The sequence below is a fragment of the Maniola jurtina genome, chromosome 22 (assembly GCF_905333055.1).
Source record: "Maniola jurtina chromosome 22, ilManJurt1.1, whole genome shotgun sequence".
Lineage (NCBI taxonomy): Eukaryota > Metazoa > Arthropoda > Insecta > Lepidoptera > Nymphalidae > Maniola > Maniola jurtina.
In genome coordinates, this window is record NC_060050.1 from 6,004,192 (window position 1) to 6,031,913 (window position 27,722).

General features: G+C 37.5%; 1 protein-coding gene and 1 long non-coding RNA gene across 3 annotated transcripts in view; one reads left to right on the forward strand and one right to left on the reverse strand.

The window, feature by feature from the left end:
* Positions 1 to 23,735, forward strand: part of LOC123877070 (ecdysone 20-monooxygenase) — a 47,741-nt gene extending 24,006 nt beyond the window's left edge. Inside the window, exons 2-9 of the mRNA XM_045923578.1 lie at positions 9,384 to 9,597; positions 10,337 to 10,535; positions 13,768 to 13,958; positions 19,441 to 19,636; positions 20,195 to 20,357; positions 21,852 to 22,085; positions 22,522 to 22,719; positions 23,462 to 23,735. Of these exons, the coding sequence (XP_045779534.1) occupies positions 9,384 to 9,597; positions 10,337 to 10,535; positions 13,768 to 13,958; positions 19,441 to 19,636; positions 20,195 to 20,357; positions 21,852 to 22,085; positions 22,522 to 22,719; positions 23,462 to 23,566 (1,500 nt within the window). The 3' untranslated portion in view covers positions 23,567 to 23,735. The remainder of the gene's footprint in view (positions 1 to 9,383; positions 9,598 to 10,336; positions 10,536 to 13,767; positions 13,959 to 19,440; positions 19,637 to 20,194; positions 20,358 to 21,851; positions 22,086 to 22,521; positions 22,720 to 23,461) is intronic.
* LOC123877073 lies at positions 413 to 27,351 on the reverse strand. 2 transcript variants are annotated; one of them, XR_006798491.1, is made up of 4 exons: positions 27,255 to 27,351; positions 18,160 to 18,169; positions 8,066 to 8,073; positions 413 to 423 (listed from the first exon to the last, which is right to left on the reverse strand). It is a non-coding gene; the product is annotated as an uncharacterized LOC123877073 (long non-coding RNA). The 2 variants fall into 2 exon arrangements; XR_006798492.1 differs by lacking the exons at positions 413 to 423; positions 8,066 to 8,073; positions 18,160 to 18,169 and adding exons at positions 12,279 to 12,291; positions 16,074 to 16,075; positions 25,858 to 25,868.
* Positions 27,352 to 27,722: the final 371 nt, after the last annotated feature.

A 27,722-nucleotide genomic window follows, 5' to 3' on the forward strand; every position in this document is an offset into this window, starting at 1 on the left:
TGGAAACCCAAGATAGTTGGCAACCTCACATCCAAGGTAGGGTTCGTTTGACCTTGAAAGGGTAACATTCTTGTTTCGCGATCGCTATCTGACCTTCCCGACCCTATCAGTTGGGGAGGGGACGAAATAAAGGGACGGTGGATGTCATAGGTATGATAGGTGTTCGCTAATGATGGTGGAGGGTTTGTTTTTAGTCTGAGGGAGCTTAGGATTGCTTCTATTATTCAGAACAGAGCTAACCACTATAAAACAACGATGTACTTATAATTCAATGAAACCCTTGAAACACATACTGCCTTCTCAATAAAATGCAAAGTTATAGAAGGAAGATTGTGTGGGCAAAAGGTATAAGAGTGGTTATAAATTGTAAATTGAAATAATTAGGTATGGCCATATCAACTATCAAAACTTTTCTATTATATTCTACTCTCATTCTACTCGGACATAATATTATTAGGAAGTCTTTTAAAAAAAAATACTGTGCAAGCCTTCTGTGGAGTTATAACATAGATGATTTATACCTATCTACTGCGCAGATTTTTAAAATCTGGTCAAGTGCCAATTTTCGCGGTTGGGCTTCTTTATGTATATAGGAACAAAACGAAAATTAGCCATACACCATAACTTCATCAAAAAATGCATTCGATGTTTGTTTACGTGTTACACCTAAGTTTATAGGACTTCGAAAGTGGCTAATCAAAAAATAACTTTAGCCTGCAGATGTTAGTCGAAACTTGATAAAATCGTCCTTGGACTTCCACGCTATAAATGTAGAGCAAAGTGATAAAGAAGTGTTTATTCAGCTTATCAGCTAGAGTGCAGTAAATACGGTGCATCGAAATGTATGACTTGCATGAGTATAAATGCTTATCTGTTGCAAATACCTAGGGCTTGTGCACATTAGAAAAGCCATAATATTCTGATAACGACACCAAATCAATTTGCAGACTATCCAACTCATTGGTTATAGGTATACATATAATAGTCCTGCAAATAAGGTATAAGGTTCTTACTGAAAAGCATGTCAAGTATAGTCTTTCCTTAATTGGACTTTTCGAAAATGATTCTTACATTGCTTTAATCTCAATTGTCGTTATTGGTGAAGTATATGTATTCTTGTTGAAAAAAATCATTGTAGCTAATAGAGAAATAGTTTCAGTCCAATCATTGCGATAGTCCGACTGTAACTTCGACGGATTGCATTATGTATAGTATAAAAATAGTATTATGCTTATATGTGTTGTGATTTTTTAATGTAGCATAATATTAGAGTCACTGGATCTTTTGCCTTATTTCACTCGAAAGTCATTATCTTAATGAACAATTAATTGATTTATATGTTTAAATTTGGATTCATAAAATAACATGCAGATAAATATTAATTGGTATTATTGGCTTTATTAACAACCGTCTGGTTCGGTATTAAAAGTACCTGACCCTTCATGATAGGTATTTGTATTATTAATTGTAATCGTTTTATTGACTAGGTACTTACTTGAACTGAAGTATAGTAAATAAGAGGATGACATTGTAAAATCTTTTCCGTAATGAGCAAGCGCCGCTTTTTCAATGATCAATTTCTATTGCAAGCAAGTTTCGAGTGGTTTATTATCTTTGACAGCAGTTTTGACAGGTTCATTCAAGGGGTGCCTGAGCATTTGGTCAGGGAACAACGTACACGGACCCCTAGAACAGTCTTAGTTCTATTAACTGATGCCCGCGACTTCGTTCCCGTGGATGTGGGTTTTTAAAAATCCCGTGGGAACTCATTGATTTTTCGATATAAAAAGGAGCCTATGTGTTAATCCAGGGTATAATCTATCTCCATTCTATTCAGCCAAATCCGTCCAGTAGTTTTGAGTGAAAGAGTAACAAACATCCATCCATACGCACAAACTTTCGCGTTTATAATATTATTAACTATAGTAGGACTAGCAATTTGTTATCAATTTACTTTACGATTTCTAAATAATTGGAAAATCTATATTTACCCAACAACCGGTTCATGTCAACAGGCAAGGCTGCAAACCTGTTCAATGTCATGGATTAGATTAGGTTTATTAAATTACTGGCTGATGCTAAGATCCCGTGGGAACTCTTTGATTTTCCGGGATAATAAGGTAGTCTTTGCCGCTCTCGGTCCTTAACTATATTATTATCCATGCAAAAAATCACCGCTCCGTTGCTCTGTTGCGGCGAGATTGAAGGACAAACCATTAATCCATACAAACACACTTTCTCATTTATAATAGGTATGATAGTATGATCATCTATATGGGTTACATTACACAATTTGATTGGTTAGAATCTGCTTAACTTGCCTACTAGGTGTATCACAAAATGTAGAAAATACTTAGAATTAGAATAAAAATCCAGAGAAAATATAATATATTATGTCTGCACGTTACTTTACTTATCCTTGAATAAAATCCACTTCCCTTTCGAAAATAAAAGTTCATATTTTCGAAAGTTATTGGGCAACTATCATCAACTAATATTACCCAATTTCCAACAGGTAGATATTAAAAAAAAACTGTCGGAAATATTAATTTATTTAAATTAAGATCTTAAACAATATTTTATCGATAGGGTACAACGAACTAAATAAATACTTTTATACCTAGACTGAAATATAAAAATATTATCATTTCGATATAGAAATTAAACTACAATAAATAAAGGAGTAGCAATATTTCTAATTAAGTATTAGCATAAGGATGCTGGCACTATCAAACAGTGGTTATGTCTAGACTAAAAACGTCTGCAGCAATTTGTCTGTACTATATTGATCCTAAATAGGGTTGTGAGTGGCTCGTTACCAGACAACTACTTTTCTTAGGTACTTTTAATGTTATGGCTAATATTTTGATTACTATGCCCGAGTCATATCACGATGAATCTGCGTGGAAAAAGGTTTTTGATTTTTGGGTAAAAGTATCCTATTCCATTCTTCAGGTCTTTAACTATACTCATGCAAAAAATCACGACAATCCGTTGCGCTGCTTGCGCTGCTATTGGGACATGATTGAATGACAAACTAACGAACCAGTAAACCGACGAACAGACATACTCGCATTCATAATTAAGGGAAGTGAACAGATGATTCCCAAGATTTTGTGCGCGCGCATTTAGTATTTTTAAAAACGCCGTAGGAGCTCCTTCATTTTCCGGGATAAAAACACCTAGGTGGGTAGGTACTCAGTCTATGTAGGTATATTTTTCATTTCCGGGGTATAACTTACCTCTGTCCGTCAAAAATGGCCTAATCGATGATAATTTTTTTATCAAAAATCGTACTAACCTACTTTCTTTACTCTGTACTTTCTTTACTGTGAAACCTCTAAAAATATTGAAGAGCTTTTTCAAATTTACTTATCTCTATAATTTTACACAAGTAGACTAATTATAGCATCAGAACAGTGATAACGTTTTGAACTGTTTGAAAGAAATTATTCGTCCTCAAATCGTCACTTTATCAAAATATAGAGCAGTGTTATATATATACCTACCTAATGCACGTGTACACATGGTGACAGTATTTTAAGACAAATAGATCTTATTACTTTGATAGTAGAGATGATAATTGCATTTCAATATACACCCCTATGTTGCCCTTTGTATCGCAGAGGGCCAGTTTACTCTTAGTATCTTATCACTATGATTATAAAGTATACTTGCCTTGTACCTTCTTGTTAACACTTAGCATTGTCCTTATATAATTAATGGATTGGTTTAAATCAAGGTTAGAGAGCAACAATGGGCAATGATTAATTATTAATTGCTGGTTGATACGTAGCGAGAAATTGTTCGAGAAAGACGCTAACCGAATCCGAATTCGCCGCAGGGCACATAGTTTCAAAAAATTAAATTAAAAATTTAAAAAACCCCCGACAGGGTTTTTTAAATTTTAAATTTAATTTTTATTTCACGCTTTTTAAACTTTTATCTTGAAATGGTTTGTGCAAAATATAAACATTACGCACTAGCACTACCATGCCAGTGCGTCGCCTTATTAGAATTTGGCTGGATACCAATATGTACCTATTGGTCTGATAGTAATACCACGTAATACCCGATCTAATAAGAAACTAGAAAAGAGCTGATAATCTTCTAACGGCTGAACAGATTTTCTTGGATTATAACTAAGAGCACTCTCGATCAAGCCACCTTTCAAACAAAAAAAAACTAAATAAAAATCGGTTCATTCGTTTAGGCGTTACGGTGCCACAGACAGATACATAGATACACATGTCAAACTTATAACACCCTTCTTTTTGGTTAAGAACCAGATAGACGTTGGGGTCTGAACTGAAGGTGCTGGAATGGCGATCTTGCATTGGAAAGCGCAGCGTTGGAACAAACGAGTCGCATCTACAATTACTCGTACATATGTAGTTCTATGCCCAACAATGGACGCCTATCGGTTGATGGTGATGAGTAATCGTATGTTTAGTTCGCAATTAGTCAAAGTACTATTGGCTGTGTCCCACTATGATAATATGAGGTCTACTGAAATAACTGATTCTGGACACTTGTAGATATTATACGTATGTGCGTTGCGATAACTTTAATCTGTTATTTAGTGTCTACAGACGGGCTTATGTGCGTAGTGAAGTATGTATCTCTGTACAAAACCGTGGACGGGCAAACTTCTCCATACTTCATAGGTAATTTGGCAGATTTGGCAGACTCGGACACTACTCGCTCGGATATCATAATTACATAGGGGACGGGAAAACTAAACAATTTTGCTACGCCATCTTAGCTTTTGCAACAGTTAGAGGACCTCACTCTGTTACGTAGACAAGGTCGCGTTATTATACTAGTTTTATGGTTTCAAGTTTGATCATATTTGGAATATGTAGGTATGAATTTCGACCGTGAAATAGTAAACAAAAACCTGTTATAACCTAATACAGGATATGATTACCTACTCGTATTTATTTTTATCTAGCTTTGCTTGCATACCTTCATAATTCTATTTATTATACATATTACGTAGTATTATTAGCTGAATTGCCCCAGCTTCGCATAGGTGGCTTTCAATATTAATAGGTATAAAGGAACTTTGTTAAATAATAATAAATTATTATCATTTATATTCGCATGTTCAATCTATTTTGTACCAATGTTAGCTTTAGGAAATGCTAATTTCAATAGTTTAGTAAATAATAGTAAGTATATAAATATGTTACTAAATTAGTTCATACTGCATAATGCTACAGGAAAGTCTAAGCATTTCAAAGAAAATTGATTCACAGCAATAGGCCAGCGCCGGATCTAGCAAAACTCGGCACCCTAGGCCAATGTAGGTAACTGAAATCGCGCCCTTTGAGACGGCAAAATAAAACAAAATAATTAATTAATGTAATAATTTATATACTGCATCCATGCTTAGACTAGGATGCTATACGTTTCTCTGCCTGAAATGTAACATGGCCTTACAATCTTTTCACTTTCTATAACTTGAGAAAATAAGTTCACCATAGATAAGCGTCCAAGTTTTTCTATAACTACCTACAGAAAATCTGAAGGCGGAAAATTAAAAGATGTTGTTGTAGGTATCTACTTATGTACAATTTGCGATCTTGGTTATATTCTTATAATGAATATAATTTTCTATGATTTCTATGATTATTTGAATAGGTACAGGTACTTATATTTCTAATAGCATCACTGAATTCGTTTCTATAGCCCCATAGCGTGTAATAGCTCACTTATCCGTCTACCTGGAGGTCTTTATTTAGAAACGACGCAACTATTTAACAGTACCTAAATATCTCATTTGTTTTTATCGAAAAACAGTAGCTGTACTCATGACTAAGCTTTTGATAAATCAATCATCAGGATTTCTAGGGAGTCTTCTAGGAGATATTGCAACGTAGGTAGCTCTCGAAGCGACGGGTCACAAAACAGTTACAGAGATACTTGCAATATGTCTTCGTCTATATACATTACAATAACTGTAACAGGTCCTACCTACCTACTCCTAACCCTTTTTCCCTTCCGAATACAAGAAAATCTCCATTCCAAGACTACGATCGATTTAGCGCTTAGTTCTTGAAAAGGTAAAGAGACAGAGAAACACACTTCAGCAATATTGTATGAATGGATTTCAACAGACTGATTAATCTTTTCAATCTAAGAAGGTAGTGGTATCTTTGGTATCAAGCAGTCACACGTGGCATCGCAAAAAAATCTAAATATATTACAATAATATGAACAAGGTCACAATCAGGATTTTCGTTTTTTTATGACGTCAAAGTTGTATTTAGTAAAAACCGTTGATTTACAATAATAACAGGTTCTTAACCACCCAGCACACCTGGTCTCAAGTTATGGGTAATATGCAGCCATCGTTCAAAACATGAACCGCGCTATAGAGTGGATAGGTATAAGGTAGGCTTTGTAAGTACAAGATGGAAAAATATCCACAATATATCATCCAAAAATATAATATTACTCATGGAGCTCATGCTACGGAAACTATCACAATATTTGGAATAAAAGCCATTATATTGTAATATTATGTCGCGTAGAATAGGCCGAATTCCTCAATAATAATTGGACCTAAAATGGGACTATCATAGGTACCTACCGCTCGGTACGAATTGATCTGATTTGATTATTATTTTATTATTCTACTACAGTATTATATATATTTTCTATCAATTTTTTTTTTGAGAAAGAATATTAGCCATGATTAGCATTACTCCCCTTTCCCCTCCAATTAAGCGTAAAGCCTTGTGCCAGGAGTGGGTTCGACAATAGTGCAACGGGTGGGGTTTGAAGTTTGAACCGCCGACCTTTCGGAATTCAGAACGCTCCTCAACCGTTGAGCTATCGGGGCTATCGAGGATTTATGTACGGTGTATACCTAAACTCACAGACCACCATTCCATGCCTAAACTGTACCTATATAGTTGGGGATTGAACATGGAATACCCCCTAGTGGAGTTGGGGATTGAACATGGAATACCCCCTAGTGGTCTGTGGGATTGAATCATTGAAATTGAGATAACGTACTAACCTACTACCTAACCTAGTCATCTTATTTCTAAATATCTAAAGTCTAAGTAATGCAAAAAAAAACAGTTTCCAGCAAGGTGCAACAGTGTTTATTTTTAAGCGATACCATTTATTGTAACGCAGATTCCTCGATGAGTAGGTACAAAATTAACTTACTGTTATGCAATAAACGAGTTTGAGACTCATCGGCATGTAAGTAACCGTTCAGAATCCCGTTAAACTTCAATTTGTCCCGAATACCTAACTGACTTGCAAAATTACTGGATACCGTAATCGTGATAAAAAATGCTGATTTACGTCCTCCTTTTGCGTAGTCACTGCGATCGAATGTGTGAGCGCATGAAGGGTGATATTACACTTCACACTAATAATATTAAGGTGAAAGTTAATAAGTGTGTGTGTATGTGTGTGTATGTTTGTTACTCTTTCACGCATAAACTACTGAACTTATTTGGCTGAAATTTGGAATGAAGATAGATTATACTTTGGATTAACACATAGGCTACTTTTTATCCCGTAAAATCTATGGTTCCCTCGGGATTTTTTAAGCATGTATTCACGCGGACGAAGTCGCGGGCATCATTTAGTACCTACTTAATAAATATTGGCGTATGATTTTTGGAGAGTAAAAAAACTCAAAGAAATCGGTAGGTATGGTTCTGTGCTTGGAAGTTATAACATTTTATGAACGCTTCAAATATTTATTGATTGCATTTCTAAATTTCCACGGCAAAAATATTCAGTTCGTTATTCAGGCCCGATATGAATAAAGAACCGCAACGCAATGTATTTTTCAAGTTAGTGAAAAAGCGTGACGTCAGCAGTAAGATTCGGCTACATCGGGCGCACCAAAGAAATGTCGATGGCATCAGCAGAGATCTACGCTAATATGAGATCTACTCACGCATTTTGCGGCGCCGTTGCACTGAATAATGCGCTTCTGCGCCTCTTCGTCATCGTCATCATCATCAATCCATTGCCGGCCCACTACTGAACATAGTTTTCTTTTCAGAATTAGAAGGGTTCCACAGTCCACCACGCTAACTAAGTGCAATTAGCAGACTTCACACACCGTTGAAAACATTATGGAGAACTTTCAAGCATGTAGGTTTCCTCACAATGTTTCCCTTCGCCGCTAAAGCAATTAGTATCCTTTAATTGCTTAAAATGCATATACCTAATTCCGAAAAATTAGGCTAGGTTTGGGATCAAACAAAGCATGAATTTAGGAGGCCAACGTTTTAACTACGCTCTCACCGTCTACTAAGCTATCACTTCTTCCATCTACGATCGGTTTAAAATAATATTATTATGATCTAAGCGATGACTCGTAAATTTCAAGCCTCATACATTCCACGCAACAATGAATCGGCCCACTGGTCGCCTGGCATCTCAGAATTCGCCAAGTTTACGTGCACCAACCGACAACCGTAACGTTACGTAAGCAGTTACGCAAAGCCAATGTCAAGATCGCTGCGTCAACAGCAGCAATGAGGTCGACGACCGCGATAGCAAACAATGCTAGCCCCGCTGTCGACACCCGAACGAGTTCGCATCCGTTGCATTGGTGTAAAGTAAAAAAACGAAGTTCTTGAACTTGCTCTGTTCATTCATAAAGATAATGTGTGCAGATTTCACCTGTATATCGTGGGGAAATTCGCATGTCGCAACCTCAATTATTGTTAACTAGCTGACGCGCCCGCGACTTCACCCGCGTGGATTTAGGTTTTTCGCAATCCCGTGGGATTTCTTTGATTTACCGGGACAAAAAGCCCCGTGCTATCCATCCATATAAGCCTATATGCCTATGCATATAAGCCTATGTGCTAATCCATCTATCTCCATTCCGAACTTCAGCCAAATCCGTCCAGTGGTTTTTGCGTAACACACACACACACACACATACACATTTCACCTTTATAATATTAGTGTGAAGTGTGAAGTGTGATAGTGTGAAGTGTGATCCATTCATGATAAGCTCCGAAAGTGTGTCTGTCTGTTACCTTTTCACCTTTTTACCAATTTTGAGGGAACCAATAGTAACAAGACAGACTTCATCCCGGAAAATTAAAGAGTTCCCACAGAATTTGTAAAGCCTAAATCTATGGGATGAAGTCCCGCGTATCTCAATTGATATTTATAGATTAAAATGTTGCACTCCAATGTACCTAGACAAGTAGAGTTTATGTGGTTTAAGATATTGTACGGGTACGGAACCCTTCATGTGCGACTCCAACTCGCACTGGACTGGTTTTTTAAGATACCTTTAGACTATTTATTGTAAACTACTAAGACCTACATTTTGGGAATTATAGGAACTATAACCAATAACCATGATAAATTTTGTTCAACAGAGTACGCCACCACCTCTCGTGGATTGGTCAGGAGTGCCAACATTGGTGCTGGCATTGGTCGCATTGGTGATGGCCGCCACAGCCTTGCTAACACGGCCTATAGACGGGAAGAGACTAGCGCGTCTGCCAGGGCCGCCGGCTTTACCCCTCCTTGGTACAAGATGGCTGTTCTGGAGTCGCTATAGAATGAATAAACTACATGAGGCATATGAAGGTGAGGTGCTTTGCGAATTCATTCAATAATCACTTTCGTAATACATCATTTTATGCTATTCATATTGAAAGCTATATCAATAACATTGTGATTCATTGTGTACCCAAAGATATGATGAAACTCCAGATAGGCAAAGCTCATAGAATTGTATTTTAGTATAAAAAGTGAAGACAAATTCGTACGCTTGTATGTGGACACAAATACAGACGCGTAGCAACCCAGGCTATAATATTGGCGCGAGGTTTACGCACTTTTTGACAGTTCCGAGCGTGCTTCAAAAAATTGGTGATTCAGTTTGAAAACTTCCGTACCCGAAGGGTGCCAACGTGACTCTACTATTACTAAGACTCCACTATCCAGGCTGTCCGTCGGTGACCGGGCTGTATCTCGTGAATCGTAATAGGTAGAGAGTTATCACAGAATCTGCATTTCTATTGCCGCTATAACAACAAATAATAAAAAAATTAAAATGGCCGAAAAAAATATGAAAATTAAATGTTATGTCTTCTATGATGATACGGAACCCTTGGTGTGCTAATCCGACTCGCACTTAGATTTTTGCTTTCACGTAGGTCTCCACAAAAATTGAGTCTATTGAGATTTTGATAGATACCTAGGAAATGGTAGCCGGTTTATTTATTTGGAATTATCTAAAAAAGGTTACATGGTTATACAATATCCCGAGGGTTGTTTTTAATTACTGACACCCTCGCCGTCACAATGAGATATTTGCACGCAGACATGTTCAGGCGCTACGGGCCGGTGTTCGCGGAGATCACGCCCGGGGGCGCCCTGGTCGTCTCCATCGCTGAACGATCTGCCCTGGAGGCGGTCCTCCGCACCCCCGCCAAGAGGCCCTATAGACCTCCCACGGAAATCGTCCAAGTGTACAGAAGATCCAGACCCGATAGATACGCTTCCACTGGACTCGTTAACGAGTAAGTTTGGTGATCTATACAAGAATAGAAATAGAAAAATGTTAATTCGAGGTATCGTGAGCAGTGCAACACTTCGATCAGGTAGGCCACTCAGCTTGTGTTGAGCTCAGCTCTATCGCGAATTTCTGTGTGAATACCTGAGTTCCAGACACCCTAACGCTGATTTTCAGTGACCTTTATATACTACCCAAACGTCACTGGCTATTGCTAAAATGAACTGCCCTAAAAGCGGTCCTTGATATTCCTACCAAGAGCCAAGAGGCCTACAGAAATAGTCAAAGTACGATTAAGTAGGTATACTATAGGCCTTCTGCCCGATATGTTACACGTCTACGCGACTACGGGTAAGTATAATAAGTTTAACCGCTAAACTTTTCTATACGTAATTTATAATAGGTACTAAACTATAGGTATTCATTGACCAAGTTGTAATCACATTCAAACGTAAGTCGACCAATATTTTTCATTTCCTGCTATATTTAGCTACGAATATCCGTTTCAATTGAAAGAGATACTTAATTAGTAGATAGGGAACGAAAAATATATTTGGTTGAATAATAAATTATTGTTTGGCAAGTTTTCAATGAAATTAGCTTTTACGGATTCCATAATCATGTTGCCTTTAAATCAAGAATGAATAAGCATATTATTATTCTATACATAGATACGCTTGGTACCCATTGGATCAGTTTATCGATTTATACCTAGAATTACCTACACGGTGGTCAATTATTCACTGATCAAACAATTTATCTTGTTAGAATCTTTGATGGATGTAAAAAGCAACCAACTGCTAAGGAAAAGCTTTTTCTACGAACCATAATGATGGTAGAAAGACTGCACCCACGCGCTAATATATTTCTTACTAAGTAGATATCAGTTTTTTTAGAATGGTTCTAGACACCAGCTTTCACCTATCACGGAACTGTCCAGACACCTCTAATAAGTATAATAAACATTACGCTTTTTGCACTTGCACAAAAACATGCTAAGTATATTAACAGTGCACCATGACTGCACCTACATTAAGTTAAAGACACTTTTTTAGGCGTCCGTAGCTCAAAAGGAAAAACGGAACCCTTATAGGATCACTTTGTTGTCTGTCTGTCTGTCGGTCTGTCCGTCGCGTCTATCAAGAAAACCTATAGGGTACTTCCCGTTGATCTAGAATCATGAAATTTGGGAGGTAGGTAGGCACAAGTACAGGAATAAATTTGAAAACCGCTTTGTGGTTACATCATTAAAACAAAATGTGTTTCAATTTTCAAAGTAAGATAACTATACCAAGTGACACCCATCATGATACCCATCATATGAAAGGGCTTTACCTGTACATTCTAAAACAGATTTTGATTTATTTTTATGTGTAATAGTTTTTGATTTATCGTGCAGAATGTTGGAAAAAATACCCGAGTGCGGAACCCTTACTGTGCGAATCTGACTCACACTTGGCGGTTTTTAAACTTTACTCGTACAAATACATTGCTGTGACGAAACTCGGTCTCCTTCAGTGTGAACGGACTTCAGATTATTAGGCTGGTGTCAATCAATTACTAATTAATTACAGCATAGTCAACCGCAAATCAAATTAAAGTGACAAAAAGATTAATATTCAATTAAGTAAGTACATAAAAAATTAACGTGCATATCAATAATTATTATTTAAATCTATTAATTCAGTTAGGTGCGAAACTACTGACAAAAAATGCAAACGTTGTTAAAAACAGTAGCACAAAAAATACAAAATACTACTTACCTATTTGTAACTAATTACTTTAAAGGCCGCTGTCTCGGTTTTGTCTACTCTGTGGTATTGTTAAAGTTTTCAACAATATTAAACCGATTTTTTTTAAAAAGGCGAAGGTTTTCATTTAGAAAACAATAAAAACATACCATCGAATTAAGAACCTTCTCCTTTTTTTGAAGTAGGTTAAAAAGGGCTATTGTATAACTACGATGTATAAGAATAATATAAAAGGCACTTATCTAAAATAATTGATTTAAAGATAGCCAGAAAATTCATTCATGCCCATTGCCCATCTTTTGATCAGGGAAAGTATCTGGAAAATCTTAATACGTAAAAAGAAAAGTCTGACTCATCAACGCCCAGTCCAATCCCTTGGAACCAGAGTTGAAATTTTGCCTTTATAATGATGACAAGGAAGAAGGCCGGATTTTTCGAAATTCCCACGGGATAGGGAGTACTGAGGGTTTATATTCTCACCGAGAGACGCCGCGGGTGCTCGCTAATTCTACAAAAGAAAAGCCTACAATGCCCGATAAAGTCGTGGACATTGCTAGTAAGTTTTTTCGGGCTTTATGCAACTCTTTATTCGAAGCAGGAAACCGACATTATAATACTTAACTCATATTTTCGTGAACGCTTTAATTTGCCGATCACGTAGACCGTACATTCGGCTGCGTAGTATCGACTAGTTTTTGCTACAACCCATTTCCTGTTTTGTCCTGCGATTATTTGCGTGCCAAAATAGGCATTATACTGTCTGGTTTCACTATTTTGTCCTTGAGTGAGCTTTATGAAAAGTTACATGGCTATTAAATAAATAAAATTAATCGGGGCTCTATTTTTAGGTCCATTATAAATGTTATTATTGTAATATTATGTACTTTTTTAGAAAGTGTACTTAACTCATATTTTGTTTATGTTTTTCATATTAGCTTTTGCTTTTATTTTTAGTGATGTTAGTATAAATCCATTTGATTTTGATTGTGATGCATAAAATATTACTTAAAAAATAAAAAGGCGGTAATAATTTGAATTCATTTCGTTGCGTTACCAAGAAAGTTATCGATATCGATTACCTGGCATGTGATTACATTTCACTAGAAAATTGCCATGTCGACCTGTCGCGAACTGTACTTACTTATATACCGACCGACGTTCATAAAAAATATATATACCTACGACAATTTATACTTGCACCACCTACCTCTGTATATCTATAGCTATGGCCTTTGCACCATTTTGGTTGCCTGGAAGAAATCGCTAGGTAGCGATAACGCCGCCAAATTGTACCGACCTGCCTATATTTTGTTGTGTTTTGTATGTGTATTTTCTGTACTAATTTTGTGGTGTACAATAAAAGTATATTCAGCGATAAGAACCATTCAGTTTTGTCAGTTAAATGTGGTTGAATGGTCTCGAAAATGTAGAACGAAATCGTAAAGTACAAGATAATACGATGTCCATGTAAATTCTTTTGGATTTCAGGCAAGGTGAAAGGTGGCACCATCTGCGACGCAACCTCACTTGCGAACTGACGAGCCCTCACACCATCCAGGGGTTTATACCAGAGCTGAACAGCATCTGTGATGACTTCCTCAACTTACTGCAAAGCTGTCGTAGGCCGGATGGGATTGTGCACGGGTTCGACCAACTCACGAATCGTGTGGGCTTGGAATGTGAGTATTCTTAAACTGAACAGTTTTGTTTTTAGGGCTCCGTACTTCAAAAGGAAAAACGGAACCCTTATAGGATCACTTTGTTGTCTGTCTATCTGTCCGTCCGTCCATCCGTCCGTCGTGTCTGTCAAGAAAACCTACAGGGTAGGTACTTCCCGTTGACCTAGAATCAGGCAGGTAGGAGGGTCTTAGGTATAGCAGCATAAGTAAAGGAATAAATCCGAAAACCGAAAATGACGATGAGGTCTAAACGGTCTAAACTGGACCTTTGCCGACATAGATTTATTTACTTAGTCTACCTTTTTTGTACCTACTTGGCGATTTTTTTTGTACCTACTAAATATAGGTATAAGATACGTTTTATTTTAAAAGAGTACAGGAAATAGGTACTTTAATTAACGAAATAAGGCATACATACCTACCTACCTGTCTTTTTAGCATTTTTCCTCTTTCGGAAACCAATTAACAAATCTCATGCATACAATAATATCTTAAAACACGCATTATAAATATCGAGGCGAATCTATAAAGCTATCATTAGTATTTTCCATTTTGCCGCGTGGGAATTTCTGTTGATTTTATTTAAAGTGGGCTTGGGTTGCATCATCAGACCTTAGGCATCGGCCACTGACGTAATAGGAACCTCGTATCTAGCATCTGAATGAAATATAGCATGCTGTTGGAGATAAGGAATGCAATATAGGTCATAGTAAGTGCACGATATAGTCGAAGAGTAAGTGACCACTGTAGTTAAGTAGATAGGTAGGTATCTACTCGTAACTATGACAGTGAAGGTCCTTCATTTGTACAAATGTATGCTACTCACTCGTATTATACATATTAGGTGCTTGAATGTTCTGATTCGGCCATTGCGACCTATTTTAATTAGGAAACTATAGCGAACTATACAGGACTCAGGGGATCTACATCAGCAAAACACTACAGCCCTGGATAGGTTTTGGCTTGGTCAAAGAAATTCCACCATCGGGGCTGGTCAGATACAGCTTCCTTCCAGCATCAAACTCCAGAACCCTCATATGTCCTTCTCCACTTCACCAAGCCACCGACCTCTAGATCTTCCTCGGGCTATACGGCATTCTGGTTTGCTGTCCAATAAGTTTTTCGGGGCTCGTGTATCGTCCATGCGCGCACATGCCATGCCCATCGCGTTCTTGACAGTTTAATGGTTTTGACAACATTAAGTTTGTATGACTATGTACAGTTCGTGATTGTAACGAATGCGCCATTATCCTGAATAGCACCGAATATTCTCTTAAAACCTTCCGTTCGAAAATAAGGAGGTTATATTCGTTCTTTTTACTTAGAACCCAGCATTCAGACCCGTAAGTTAGGATTGGCCTAAGCAGGGTTTTATATACCTACTTAGCAGAAGTATTTTAAGATGTCTTATCAGAATTTTAGATCGAAGGTAGCGTAACTAGGGATATTACATTGAATAATTGTGTGCATAAACACAGGTGCACTCTCTATTTCCTACTATCATAGTTCAATGGATCGGCATCGGCAATCTAGCGAGAGAGATGTTAGGCGCAGCATAAAACATGCTTTCTGAGGCACGGGGGTGTAAACACCGGCAACTCGTTTGTAAATCGAACTGCTAGGATATAGAATGCTCTTCCAGCATCAGTTTTCCCCTTCACCTTTAATATAGGTATCCTCAAGTCAAGAGTGAATAGGCTTCTTCTGGGTAAGTGGTTCTTAGGATACATCATCACTTGCCAGCAGATTTGATTGCAGTCTAGCGCTATTCTATAAATTTAAAAAAAACTGATAATTTCTTGACAGAAAAATTAGACTAGTAGACTAGGTTATTCATTTCATCTTTAGTATATGCCTACCGACGACCCTATGAAGATATCGGGAAGTGGGTGGATGAGGAAGACGGAGGATCGTGACGGAGGCGCGCTATTGGGAAGACCTATGTCCAGCAGTGGACGCAAACAGGCTGATTGATTGATATGCCTACCCGTCTGATTTCATAGCCTGAACTCAAGTGCAATTTTGTCAATTAGATAAAATACACCTACCTGTAGGTATGTCTACACAAGTATACATATTATCGTATTTCTCTAAGTCACCTACTCTTAGACTAACAACTTGACATACCCGCATGTGAGTGCGAGAATGCACCATTAGAAATGCATTATGTTATGAGCTGCATTATGAGACATCACATAACTGGGACACCTTATCGCCGGCCGGTAGTTATGACTTGACACTATCGCCGCGTGTAGCATTACATAGAAATTGTTGTTTCTAGCTACTTAGTTACAATGATATTGATAGGTAGGTACATATTCTTCTTTACTTAATTTTGGTTTTGTTTGGTATGGTTGGTGTTTGGTTTGGTTTGGTTGGTAGGTAGGTATCGGGTTTTTTTTTGTAATTCTTTTATTTCACCATTTTTCCTGGCCCCATTGTAGTGGTTAAAACCTTCTGTTTACTAAGTAAGCTATTACACAAATCGCGAGCAATTTATTCTTGTCCATTGAGGAGTTCCGTTCTCTATCTCCGAAAATATTCATCAGATCTTCACTAAACTAAGATGGGACCACCTCAGAAGTACTATGCCTTATCATAAAAAATGTTCAAAAAATCAAAATCGGTTCCTATTCGGCGGGGTAATTACGTAACAAAAACAAAAACATAGTCGAATAGAAAACCTCCTCCTTCTTTTAAAGTCGATTAGAAAGCGAAATACCGCTCACTCACAGACTAATCACGAAATCTTAGAAATTAAGTACAAAACCTACAAACTTTAAAGGAAGGTAGGTTTCCTCTTAGGGCTTAGGCATCAGCTAAAAGGATTTTACAGAAATCGAACTTGGCCAGCTTGGTGGACGATAGCCAAATCCTTTCTCTTGTTCCTTTCTTTTTTCTGAGAGGAGACCCGTGCTCAGTAGTGAGCCAGCGATGGGTTGATAATGATGATGATGGTTTCTAAGTCTGTGTGTAAAACTTAACAAAAATGTTTTTAGGGTTCCGTACCCGATGGGTGTCAACTCTACTCTATTACCTACTACCACAGTTTTACGATCTATTAAGCCTCCGCTATCCGTCAGTCCGACGGCCGGACCGTCCGTCTGTCCGTCTGTCCGACCGTCCGTCTGTCCGTCTGTCAGCGAGATGTATCTCGTGAACCGTCTCTCTACCTATTGGTAGAGAGTTGAAATTTTCACATTAAGTATTTCTATTGCCCTAGAACCCGTCGTGCGCGAGTCCGACTCGCGCTTGTCTGATTTTTTAGTTCCACACTGATAAATTGCATTGTGCTTCTGCTAATTAAAACCCATAAATATGTGGTTTGTCATGTGTTTTTCTTTATTTACAGCCATAAATAACAAAATGGACTACTTAAGTTTATTTATTTTTCGATGCGCGATGATGATGAAGAATAAATCGCTATAAATTACACCATAGAATACCTACATATAAATGTGCAGATGCAAATTTGAATTTTTGCACCCGAGATAAAGAATTTCGATTATAATGGCTAATGGTATATTTTAAAAACCAGCTTTCTTACGCCAATTAAATTTTGCAAGATTTATGAATGTGAATTATGTGAAGTCTTTTTTTCTACGCATTGACATAAAATAAAATAATGCAGCAAGCAACGGAGCAATCTGCGTCCATGTTTTATTGCACTCTTAAAAAACTATTAATGTTTGGGCACCAGTTATGAATTAATTAAGTAATCAAAATAAAGTAGTAAGTAAAGTATTAGTAATCAGTAACATGTACAAATCTATACTAATAAATAAATTTGAAGTGTCGTGTCTGTTCGAACGGGCTAATCTTCGGAATGGCTAAACTTTTTTGGACGGGACTTTCACAGACAAGTAGAGGATTAACCAAGGAGTAACAATATTTTACGATATCCAATTTGGTATAGCTATCTTGCTTTGAAAATTGAAAATACTAAAGATTTGTTCATGAACACATTTTAATCTTTATTGTGATGTAACCACAAATTCACGGTTTTCGGCTTTTTCCGTTAATTGTGCTATAAGACATACCTAGCTGCCAAATTTCAAAGTACCCTACAGGTTCTTCTGACAGACACGACAGACGGACAAACAAACAGACAGGCAGACAGACAACGAAGTGATCCTATAACGGTTCCTTTTTTCCTTTTGAGGTACGGAATCCTAAAAACGATAAAAATGATATCGGTAACATTAACGTACCTTATATTTTTTTAATTACGTCACTCATTACGTTAGGAATTATCATCCTCATCAACCCATCGCCAGTCCACAGTGAACACGGTTACCTCTCAGAATGAGGATTTAGGTCGCAATCCACTTCTCTGGTTAGTATGGATTGGTAGACTTCATACACCGTTAACTCCGAAAAGTTAGAAGTGCCTGCCCGGGAGCGAATCCCTAACCAAGTAACCACCCGAATAGAAAATCTTAACCACTTGGCTATTACCGCCTGCGTTAAGGATAGCAATAAATAAATAAACAATTAGTGCTAGAAATATCCGCAATTTATCAATCAAATAGCAAATTGTGTGTCGAGGTTAGCGATAACGCCATTTGGATTTTAACTAGTGAATACTAAAAAGCTCTTTTAAATTTATAAGTAGCGATTGTTGTAATTTTCAAGTGTAAACTGGTTATTATCAAAACAATTGTGATTATGATAATAATTGGTAGCGAATTATTCATATTATTGCAATGAAAGGTAACCCTAGAAATATTCACAAGCTATATGCCCGCGACTTCGTCCGCGAGGACTAACTACACTTTCAAACCCCTATTTTACTCCCTTAGGGGTTGAATTTTCAAAAATACTTTCTTAGCGGATATAGTACGTCACGTCCATTTCAACTGTGCGTTGATAGATCAGTCAGTCAGTCAGCTTTTCCTTTTATATATTATTAGCCGATGCCCGCGACTTCGCTCGCGTGGATTTAAGTTTTTCGAAATCCCGTGGGAACTCTTTGATTTGAGTAGGTAGGTATTGGGTAGTAACACAGTTTTACACACAGTAACACAGTAGTTTTACGATCTACTATACAGATAGGTATAGTAGATCGTAAAACTACTGTGTTACTGTAACACAGTAGTTTTACGATCTACTATACCTATCTAGTGCAGAATCGTGAAATTCTTCAAATCGATTCCAAAAACTTCGAGCACCATTCGAAGTGAATTTCCCGCTAGAACTTGGTCTGAAAGATTTTAAGACGTCCACGAACTATTTTAATTAAACTTGATTTTCTCGATTGAAATGCATGGAAAGTCGCGTTTTAAGTTTTGGTGATTTTAATTTTTAAGGTTCTGTACCTCAAAAGGAAAAACGGAACCCTTATAGGATCATTTTGTTGTCTGTCTGTCTATCCGTCCGTCCGTCGTGTCTGCCTAGAAAACCTATAGGGTAGTTCCCGCTTACCTAGAATCATGAAATTTAGCAGGCTTCACTGAAGATTATTTTGTTTGCTTTGTTTCAGCGGTATGTGGACTTATGTTGGGCACACGACTGGGCTTCCTGGAGAGATGGATGTCGGGCCGAGCGGCGGCTCTGGCGGCAGCGGTGAAGGCGCATTTCCGAGCACAAAGGGATTCCTACTACGGTGCACCTCTATGGAAGTTCGCGCCAACCTCGCTATACAAGACTTTCGTGAGGAGCGAGGAGACTATTCATATGTGAGTCAATTTCTACGAGCTTACTGAGCTTCTCCGGCGGTATTAGAATGCATACACCTAACCTGTACCTACGTAGTTTCCAAAAAAGTGGTCTAAATAATCACTTTCTTCGGGGGTGCCCAACGAGTCACACTCAATCGTGTAACACGTTGGGAACCCATCGAAATTTTTGTTCCATCGAGTCACTCACAGATGCAAATGAAACCGTTCCCACGGGATTTTTACGCCACTGCGGCAAAGCCAAAAGGAAGGGTTATGATTTTAGCAGTCTATGTATGTATATATGTATGTATGTATGTTTGTATCCAGGTTCTGTGTGTTTTGCTATTGTGTCGAGTGGGATATCAAATGAAAGAGGGGAAAATTCTGAGTTAATGGATATAAAACAACAAAATTAAAATATACCAAGCGACAGAAAAACAATTTTACTCTAATATTTCAACGTGTATTTAGTTTTCAACCCTATCTTGTTTAAGAACCTTAAATCCACACGGACGATATCGCAAACAATATCATCTAGTGATATTAATAATCTGATAACAAATTGAATATTGCTAGGATAGTATCAGAGCTAATGGAGGAAGCGCGGTCGCGGACGCGCGGCGCGGCGCAGGACGACGGGATGCAGGAGATTTTTCTCAAGATACTCGCCAACCCGGAGCTGGACATGCGGGATAAGAAGGCGGCTGTTATCGACTTTATCACTGCGGGTATTGAGACGGTAAGGTTTCCTTCTACTCCTTTTGTGTACCTACGTGTAGATAAAACAAATTAGTGTTTGCTTGCAGGCTAACAGTTTTTAAGTCATCACTTGGTAGGGTAAGGTACATGGAAGTAGGAAATACAAATATCATACTAATATTATAAAGAGGAAAGTTTGTATGTATGTGTATATGTGTATGTGTGTGTGTATGTTTGTACACAAAAATTACAGGACGGATTTGGCTGAAATTTGGAATGGAGGTAGATTATACCCTGGATTAACACATAGGCTACTTTTTATCCCGGAAAATCAAAGAGTTCCTGCGGGATTTTTGAAAAACATAAATCCATGCGGACGAAGTCGCGGGCATCAACTAGTATAATATATAAAGTACCTAAATACTTGTTAGTTTGAACTTTAATACGCAAAAAGTATTCATAAAAATGGCTTTGTGCACCTTTACCAGGTAGTTAGCTATATATGTATTATTAAATTAAAATCTAGAAGGTGAAGGGTCACTCTCAGGAATTAGGTACCTTACGCCGCACTGGCTGGGCGTTGTTGCATTGACGAGTCGGAGTCAAGATTTTTAAAATGTATTTAGATTTATTTAGCGTTTTTTTCAAAACTAATGAATAGGTTCTGTGATACATAAAGAAAATTGTTTAAGTGTTTAGCCTAAAGGTCAAGAATATCTACCTACTAGTCTATTTATAGAGTTCTGTATTAATTAGATAGATACAAAAGTAATGCCTGCCTTACCCTATTTCCTAAAGGGCACCTGCCCTCAATTACATCGGGCCGCACGTGCTCTATGAGGAAAAACCACTTTAAGAAAACTTGCTTACCGTGGAAATCCAATCGAGTGGGTTAAGGTGAAAATCTGTTATTGAATAAATATTCATTATGGCCATTTCGACAGTCTGACATTTTCCTGGTTCCTCTAATTTAAAATTTAATGTCAAGAGGAAGAGTATGAAACCTTGGTATAGTTGGTAACCTTCATTTGCATAACTACTCGGTAGGTACGTCGAGACACACTAGCTAGTTACACAACGTATTTGATGCGATGCAAATCTTTGGGCATGGAACTCCTCAACGGCTAAGAATAATTTGGATGCGATCAGTACAATAGAACAGTAGACTGCCATAGTGACATGTAGTAGATGTCGTATGGTCATTGGTCCATGTGTTTAAAAGATTTTGAGAAAATTCAAGATAATATATTCGTAGCATCCGGATATATGCTAGATTTGTTCCGAAAAATCAAAGTTTTCAAAACCTAAATCCACTCGGATGGAGTTATCCGGGAATCATCAATGGTACACAGAATATATTTAGCATACATACTGATGGAGACCGACATAAGCTACTTTTTACCCCAGAAAATCAGAGTTCCCACGACATTTAAAAAAAAGCTTAAATACACGCGGACGAAGTTGAATTTTTTTGTTAAATAAAAATGGAATATGGAATTCGGTTGTTTTTTGAATCCGATCATCTTTATTTCAGTTGGCAAACAGCCTGGTCTTCCTGCTGTATTTGCTAAGTGGTCGAGCGGATTGGCAGCAAAGGATACGCTCCGAGTTACCGTCTTGCGGCGAACTACGCATTGAAGAGCTGTCAGCCGCTCCATCAGTTCGAGCAGCTGTCAATGAGGCCTTCCGACTGCTGCCCACTGCGCCATTCCTCGCGAGGCTGCTGGACACGCCTATGACGATTGGTGGACATCGACTACCTGCTGGGGTAAGGACGTTATGGTTTGTTGTAGTTTCTACTTCTAGTCGTGATAATAATAGGTAGGTAGGTGACGAGGGGGATACCCGATTGGGTTATGTGGGATTTCTACCCACCAAAACCCCCTCGGTGGCCATCGTCAGCACATATTGAGAGGCTCGGGGAACTCTAAAGATATTATAATACACGCCGTCATCATTCACACTTTGATATCAAATTGTTATTTACCTACTCATTCCAAAATAACACCGGTTGTCCATCAAAACACTACTATAGGTATTATCGATTAATTATTATTAACTAGGTAATTATGTGAACGATTAGCAAATCTATGCTTAGGTATATTGGGCTCTTCTCTTCATATAATAATATCTTCTTATGCACTTTGATTTTGAGGCTTGTCGAAAAAGCTATTTAGTTTAATTTGGATTATATCTTGCTCCAGACATTCGTGCTAGCTCACACTGGTGCCGCGTGCCGGCGGGAAGAGAATTTCTGGCGAGCCAGCGAGTACCTTCCAGAAAGATGGATCAACATTCGGGAGCCTCATGCGTCGGGGATCGTAGCACCGTTCGGTCGTGGCCGGCGGATGTGCCCCGGCAAGAGATTCGTTGAGCTTGAACTTCATTTAATACTGGCTAAGGTATGATTTGTCTGGTGCTTATTCAAAATTTTAAAGATAGCGATAATCCTTGCCTTTCCGACAATATGTACAGTCAAAGGCCGCAAGTAGTTTAGCACCTTAATGATCATTTATTCGTATGGCACAATTATGCTCATGCGTTAGGTATGTGTGGCGCGTTTATAGAAAAAGGTCATATTAAGTGCGACAGGTTTTGGATGCAATAATTTCGCGGAATTGCTACTCGTATTTTGAGGTCAAGCGTACCTAAGTATGACGCTCATGGTACGGGAAAAAATTTGAAGATCGCTTGTGGTACCTACTACTTGATGGTTAGTTTGGTCGCTGTTATTAACAGGGCTCTCTCCGTCACTCGTTTCATAACATTTCATACAATCGTAGTTCCAATTTCATTTGAATATCAAGCAACCAAAGTCCATGAAATTTTGCAGACATATTCTAGAAACTAATATCTGTGTCTGTGGTGTTTTAGATTTTTCTAAAAATATGTAGTTTTAAAATTGCAGGGGCTCAAAGATTTGTATGAAAATTTTAAGACCGCGTAACTTTGAAACCGAATATTTTAACAGAAACCTGGAAAACCACAGACATAGATATTAGTTTCTAGAATATGTTTGCAAAATTTCATGGACTTTGGTTGCTTAATATTCAAATGAAATTGGAACTACGATTGTATGAAATGGTACGAAACGAGTGACGGAGAGAGCCCTCTTTTAAAATAAAGATACTTATCATTTTCCAGATTCTGCAAAACTGGCGGGTGGAATACGACGGTGAGCTGGACATCCAGTTCGACTTCCTCTTGTCGCCGAAGTCGCCGGTATCTCTGCGGCTGGTCGAGTGGTGAACAAGCGACAGTTGTTATTAATTGCGGCAAGCTACTTGCTCGAGACTTTTTGGCGCTTTTCTGCTAAACGACAACGAGATGATTTCGACTTTATGATCCAAAAAACCGGCCAAGTGCGAGTCAGATTCGCGCACCGAGGGTTCCGTACTTGGGTAATTTTTCCGACATTTTGCACGATAAATCAAAAATTATTATACTTAAATGAAAATAAATAAAAATCTGTTTTAGAATATACAGGTAAAGCCCTTTCATATGATACCCCACTTGATATAGTTATCTTACTTTGAAAATTGAAACACATTTTAGGTTTTTTTTAATGATGTAACCACAGATTCGCGGTTTTCAGATTTATTCCTGTACTTGTTGCTATAAGACCTACCTACTTGCCTGATTCTAGGTCAACGGGAAGTACCCGATAGGTTTTCGTGACAGACACGACGGACGGACAGACAGACAGAAAGTCAACAAAGTGATCCTATAAGGGTTCCGTTTTTCCTTTTGAGTTACGGAACCTTAAAAATCGATAAAATATACTTAGTTATCGTTCAGCAGAAATGCTATCATTTTCTCCAAAGTGATAAAAGCTCCTATGTTGTATTGTTTTAAGAAGTAGGTACTGTAAGACTTAATTACGTATTATGATATGCTAAAGCAAGATTATTTTCGTCTCAATTTTGTAGGAAGGAACGTTACAGTTTGCTTGTTTTAAACACTTTATCTCAGCCTTTTAAATGTGCCTAGGATAAAGCAAGCAAATGACGTAAAGAAATTCTAGAATGTGGACTAAGCAGTTAGCCAGGTTTTATCTTGAAAGTTTCTTCCATAGCATTAAATATATATGCGTCGCTTGCGTTACTAGACGTAAGACTGTAGAAGAGAAGAGGTAACCTATAACACCTTGAAGCGTCATAACATGGAGTTACGACAATGAGTTACGAGAATGAAGATATTAGTGAATATTATAGTAAAGAACCTATCTACGAAAGCTTGGTGGCCTTTGCCGGTCAGCTTTCGGCTTCACCTAAGCATTAATATTCTGTAGTGTTTGGGTACCTAACTCAGGCTGTTTTTTCACCAGGGACGTGCCAGGATGCGTAGCAAGGGCTGTGAGTGAAACCCAGCAATAGATCGCCTCTAAGCATGGCTCATTGAATCCTTTTCCAACAGGACTTGAACGTTTCACATTCAGATATGCTTCGTCCATAGAATAGATACTGTTCTGTTCTTCTTCGCACACTGCGGTGTAAAGGCAGCCTGTGTTTCCCAGTAGGTACCTAAATCTCTTTTTATGTAGAGTCAACCATATTGTATGAAGGTGCCCTTCTCAAAATAATTGTAGCCATGACTGAAATTTTGTAACAGGGTAATTGTCGCAGTCTGCTCAAATGACAAACTTCTTTCCTATTGTATCGAAAGAATTTTCACATAACAATATTGAATAGATACTTAGGTAAGTGTTTTATAATCTATGCTAAGCTTAGTTCGTAACTATAAGTAATACGTAGTAAAATATGGCTGTGTTAATATCAAAAAGCATATTTATATAATTATTATCAACCATAAATACCTCTTTTAGTGAACACTGCATGCCCGCTCCTACAAGTCGAACGCTCGGTTTAGAAAAATTCTTCGCGTTTCTACGATTTGTTTATCTTCTAAGCAAACTAATGAAAACTAAAGTATAACTAGGTAAAGTGGTAATTTTAAAGTGAATGAATGTGAAATAGCTACATTACTTCGCGTGTACGATAACATGACCACAAATCTAGAGTGGTCTATATAAGTTAAAGGTAACTGATGCTCATACGAGTACTTACATTTTATCAGGGAACAGAACATTAAAACCCTCATTCGCACGAGAGCTTTTTTAACGTCCGTTAAAAAGCGTTCAAATAGAACAAATGCATTCCCAAGTATCTGTTCACACGCCAACGCTTTTTTAACGCGCACTTTGTATTTTCAGCGCAACGCCGGGTTTTAACGCAGCGCTTTTTTAACGCTCGTGCGAATTGTAATAGATACCGCGGGGTCAATTATACTAATTACTACGTCGTAAGCTACGGGTTTACTCGGTAACCCCGAGTTTGCACGCTATACATTGCGGGTTCGAAAAATACTAAATCATTAAAATACAAGCATAAGGCAAATAGTTATTGATATTGGATTGAGTTAAGGTAGTATAATCATAGCGCTAAGTTTTTGCCAGCATTCTAATTTATTTGAAAACTACAACCATGACTAAAACGATTTTTAGTAGGACCAATGTACTTGTATAATAAAGGCAATTCTACCTTTTTTCCATCTTAAACTGTTTAATCATACGAATATACCTATACGTAATATAATTTTATCAGTTCCGCTTATTATGTTATATTTTAACATAATATTTTGGAAGTGGCCATTCCTATATTTATTATATTGTATTAAAAATACAATTAAGTACATAACTATAGGATTCAATTATTGTTATATTTTAATATCATGATAATATTGCGTGTATAATAAGATAAGAGGTATCTATTCATAATAATAAGGATTGAATATAGTGCCAGCTATATTTTATTCTTAAAATGCTGAAATTGTTTATAATAAAGGAAAATAAAGAATTAATTTGTGTTCATTTGTTGTTTGTAGGAAAGACTGTATAATGTATCTAAGTATTTCATTCTCTCACAGGCCTAATCCTATGGATTTGAGTTTGTTTCTATAATCTACGTAACATTAGAGGAGACACAATTAATAATAAATTAATGAAATAAAAAAATAACTATACCCATGCAAAAAATCATGTCAATCCGTTGCTCTGTTGCAACGTGATTGAAGGACAAAACAACAAACAAACACACATTCGCATTTATAATTAATTACCTATTAGATAGTGATTTTCAATAATTAAAAAACACCTTCAAGTAAATATTAGCAAAATACCTTTTGTAAGTATTTATACGTATCTACGTATCTACCATATTCATTAAAAATGGTCAAAATTATCAATGTAACTATAATATCGACAAAGTTAATTAGTTACTTTCTACATTTACCATGAAGTGTGTGCGCGCGCGTGTGTGTAGGTAGGTCTATGTGTGTATGTTTGTTACTCTTTCACGCAAAAACTATTGGACGGATTTGGCTGAAAGGAATGAAGATAGCCCGGCTTTATTACGAGTATTACATATAAGACTACTTGTTATCCCGGAAAATCAAAGAGTTCCCGCGAGATTAAACACCTATATCTATCCACATGGACGAAGACGCGGGCATCATCTAGTAATTGATAAACACAAGTTAAGTAGCAAACAGAATTTTTATGAAAAGTATTAGTAAATAGATGCCATATTCCCTTGCGGCTGTACACCCCACGCAACTCCCTTTGGAGTCGCGGCGGCGCCTTTGATAAATTTACAGCACGTGCCGAGCGGCGCGAAGCAAGAGCGACCGTAAGTAAGTGAACAGACTTTAGTATATTCCTTGTTCTGAGCCATAAAGTAGGAAAGCTTGCGCACAGAACCTTCACGGAACATGATCATATCTTCCGCTCCGAATGTTCTCACTACAGAATAACAAGGAGTGTGTAATCACTACATTTTACAGAATACATGAATACAGGACGGAGCGTACCTTTGATTATAATACATAATAATAGGTACAACCCACGTACAATGAGATTTATATGTATTTTATATCCTACAGTGCGACAAGGATCTTTTGGCACTTGAATGATATTGACAGGGGGGCGTAGTTGTAAAACAAAGGCTGCCAGCAATTATAATCTACCCAATTTTAGGGAATATCGAGTAAATTGATCGAGCATTAAAGTTAAAAATCGAGAAAGTTTTATCTGATTTTAAGGGAATGAAAAAGTTTCATATAGGGGAAACAATAATAAAACCATTGATAGGCCATTGACTTGCAATTTATCACGTTTTTTACCGGCTGAAATACTATGCTTATAATTCAGATTTTTAACTTAGCAACACCATATTTCGATTTTGGCCACGCGCCAAAAGATACTTGTCGCCATAGATTTAACATAATCAAAGCTTGTCGCGTCTGTGGCTGAACTGTACTCTATAAGATTTCCTAATGTGTAATGTCCGTAATGTCCCATTTTAGGGGAAATAATCGGGGATTATAATTTTTATCTCCTGCCCATGCT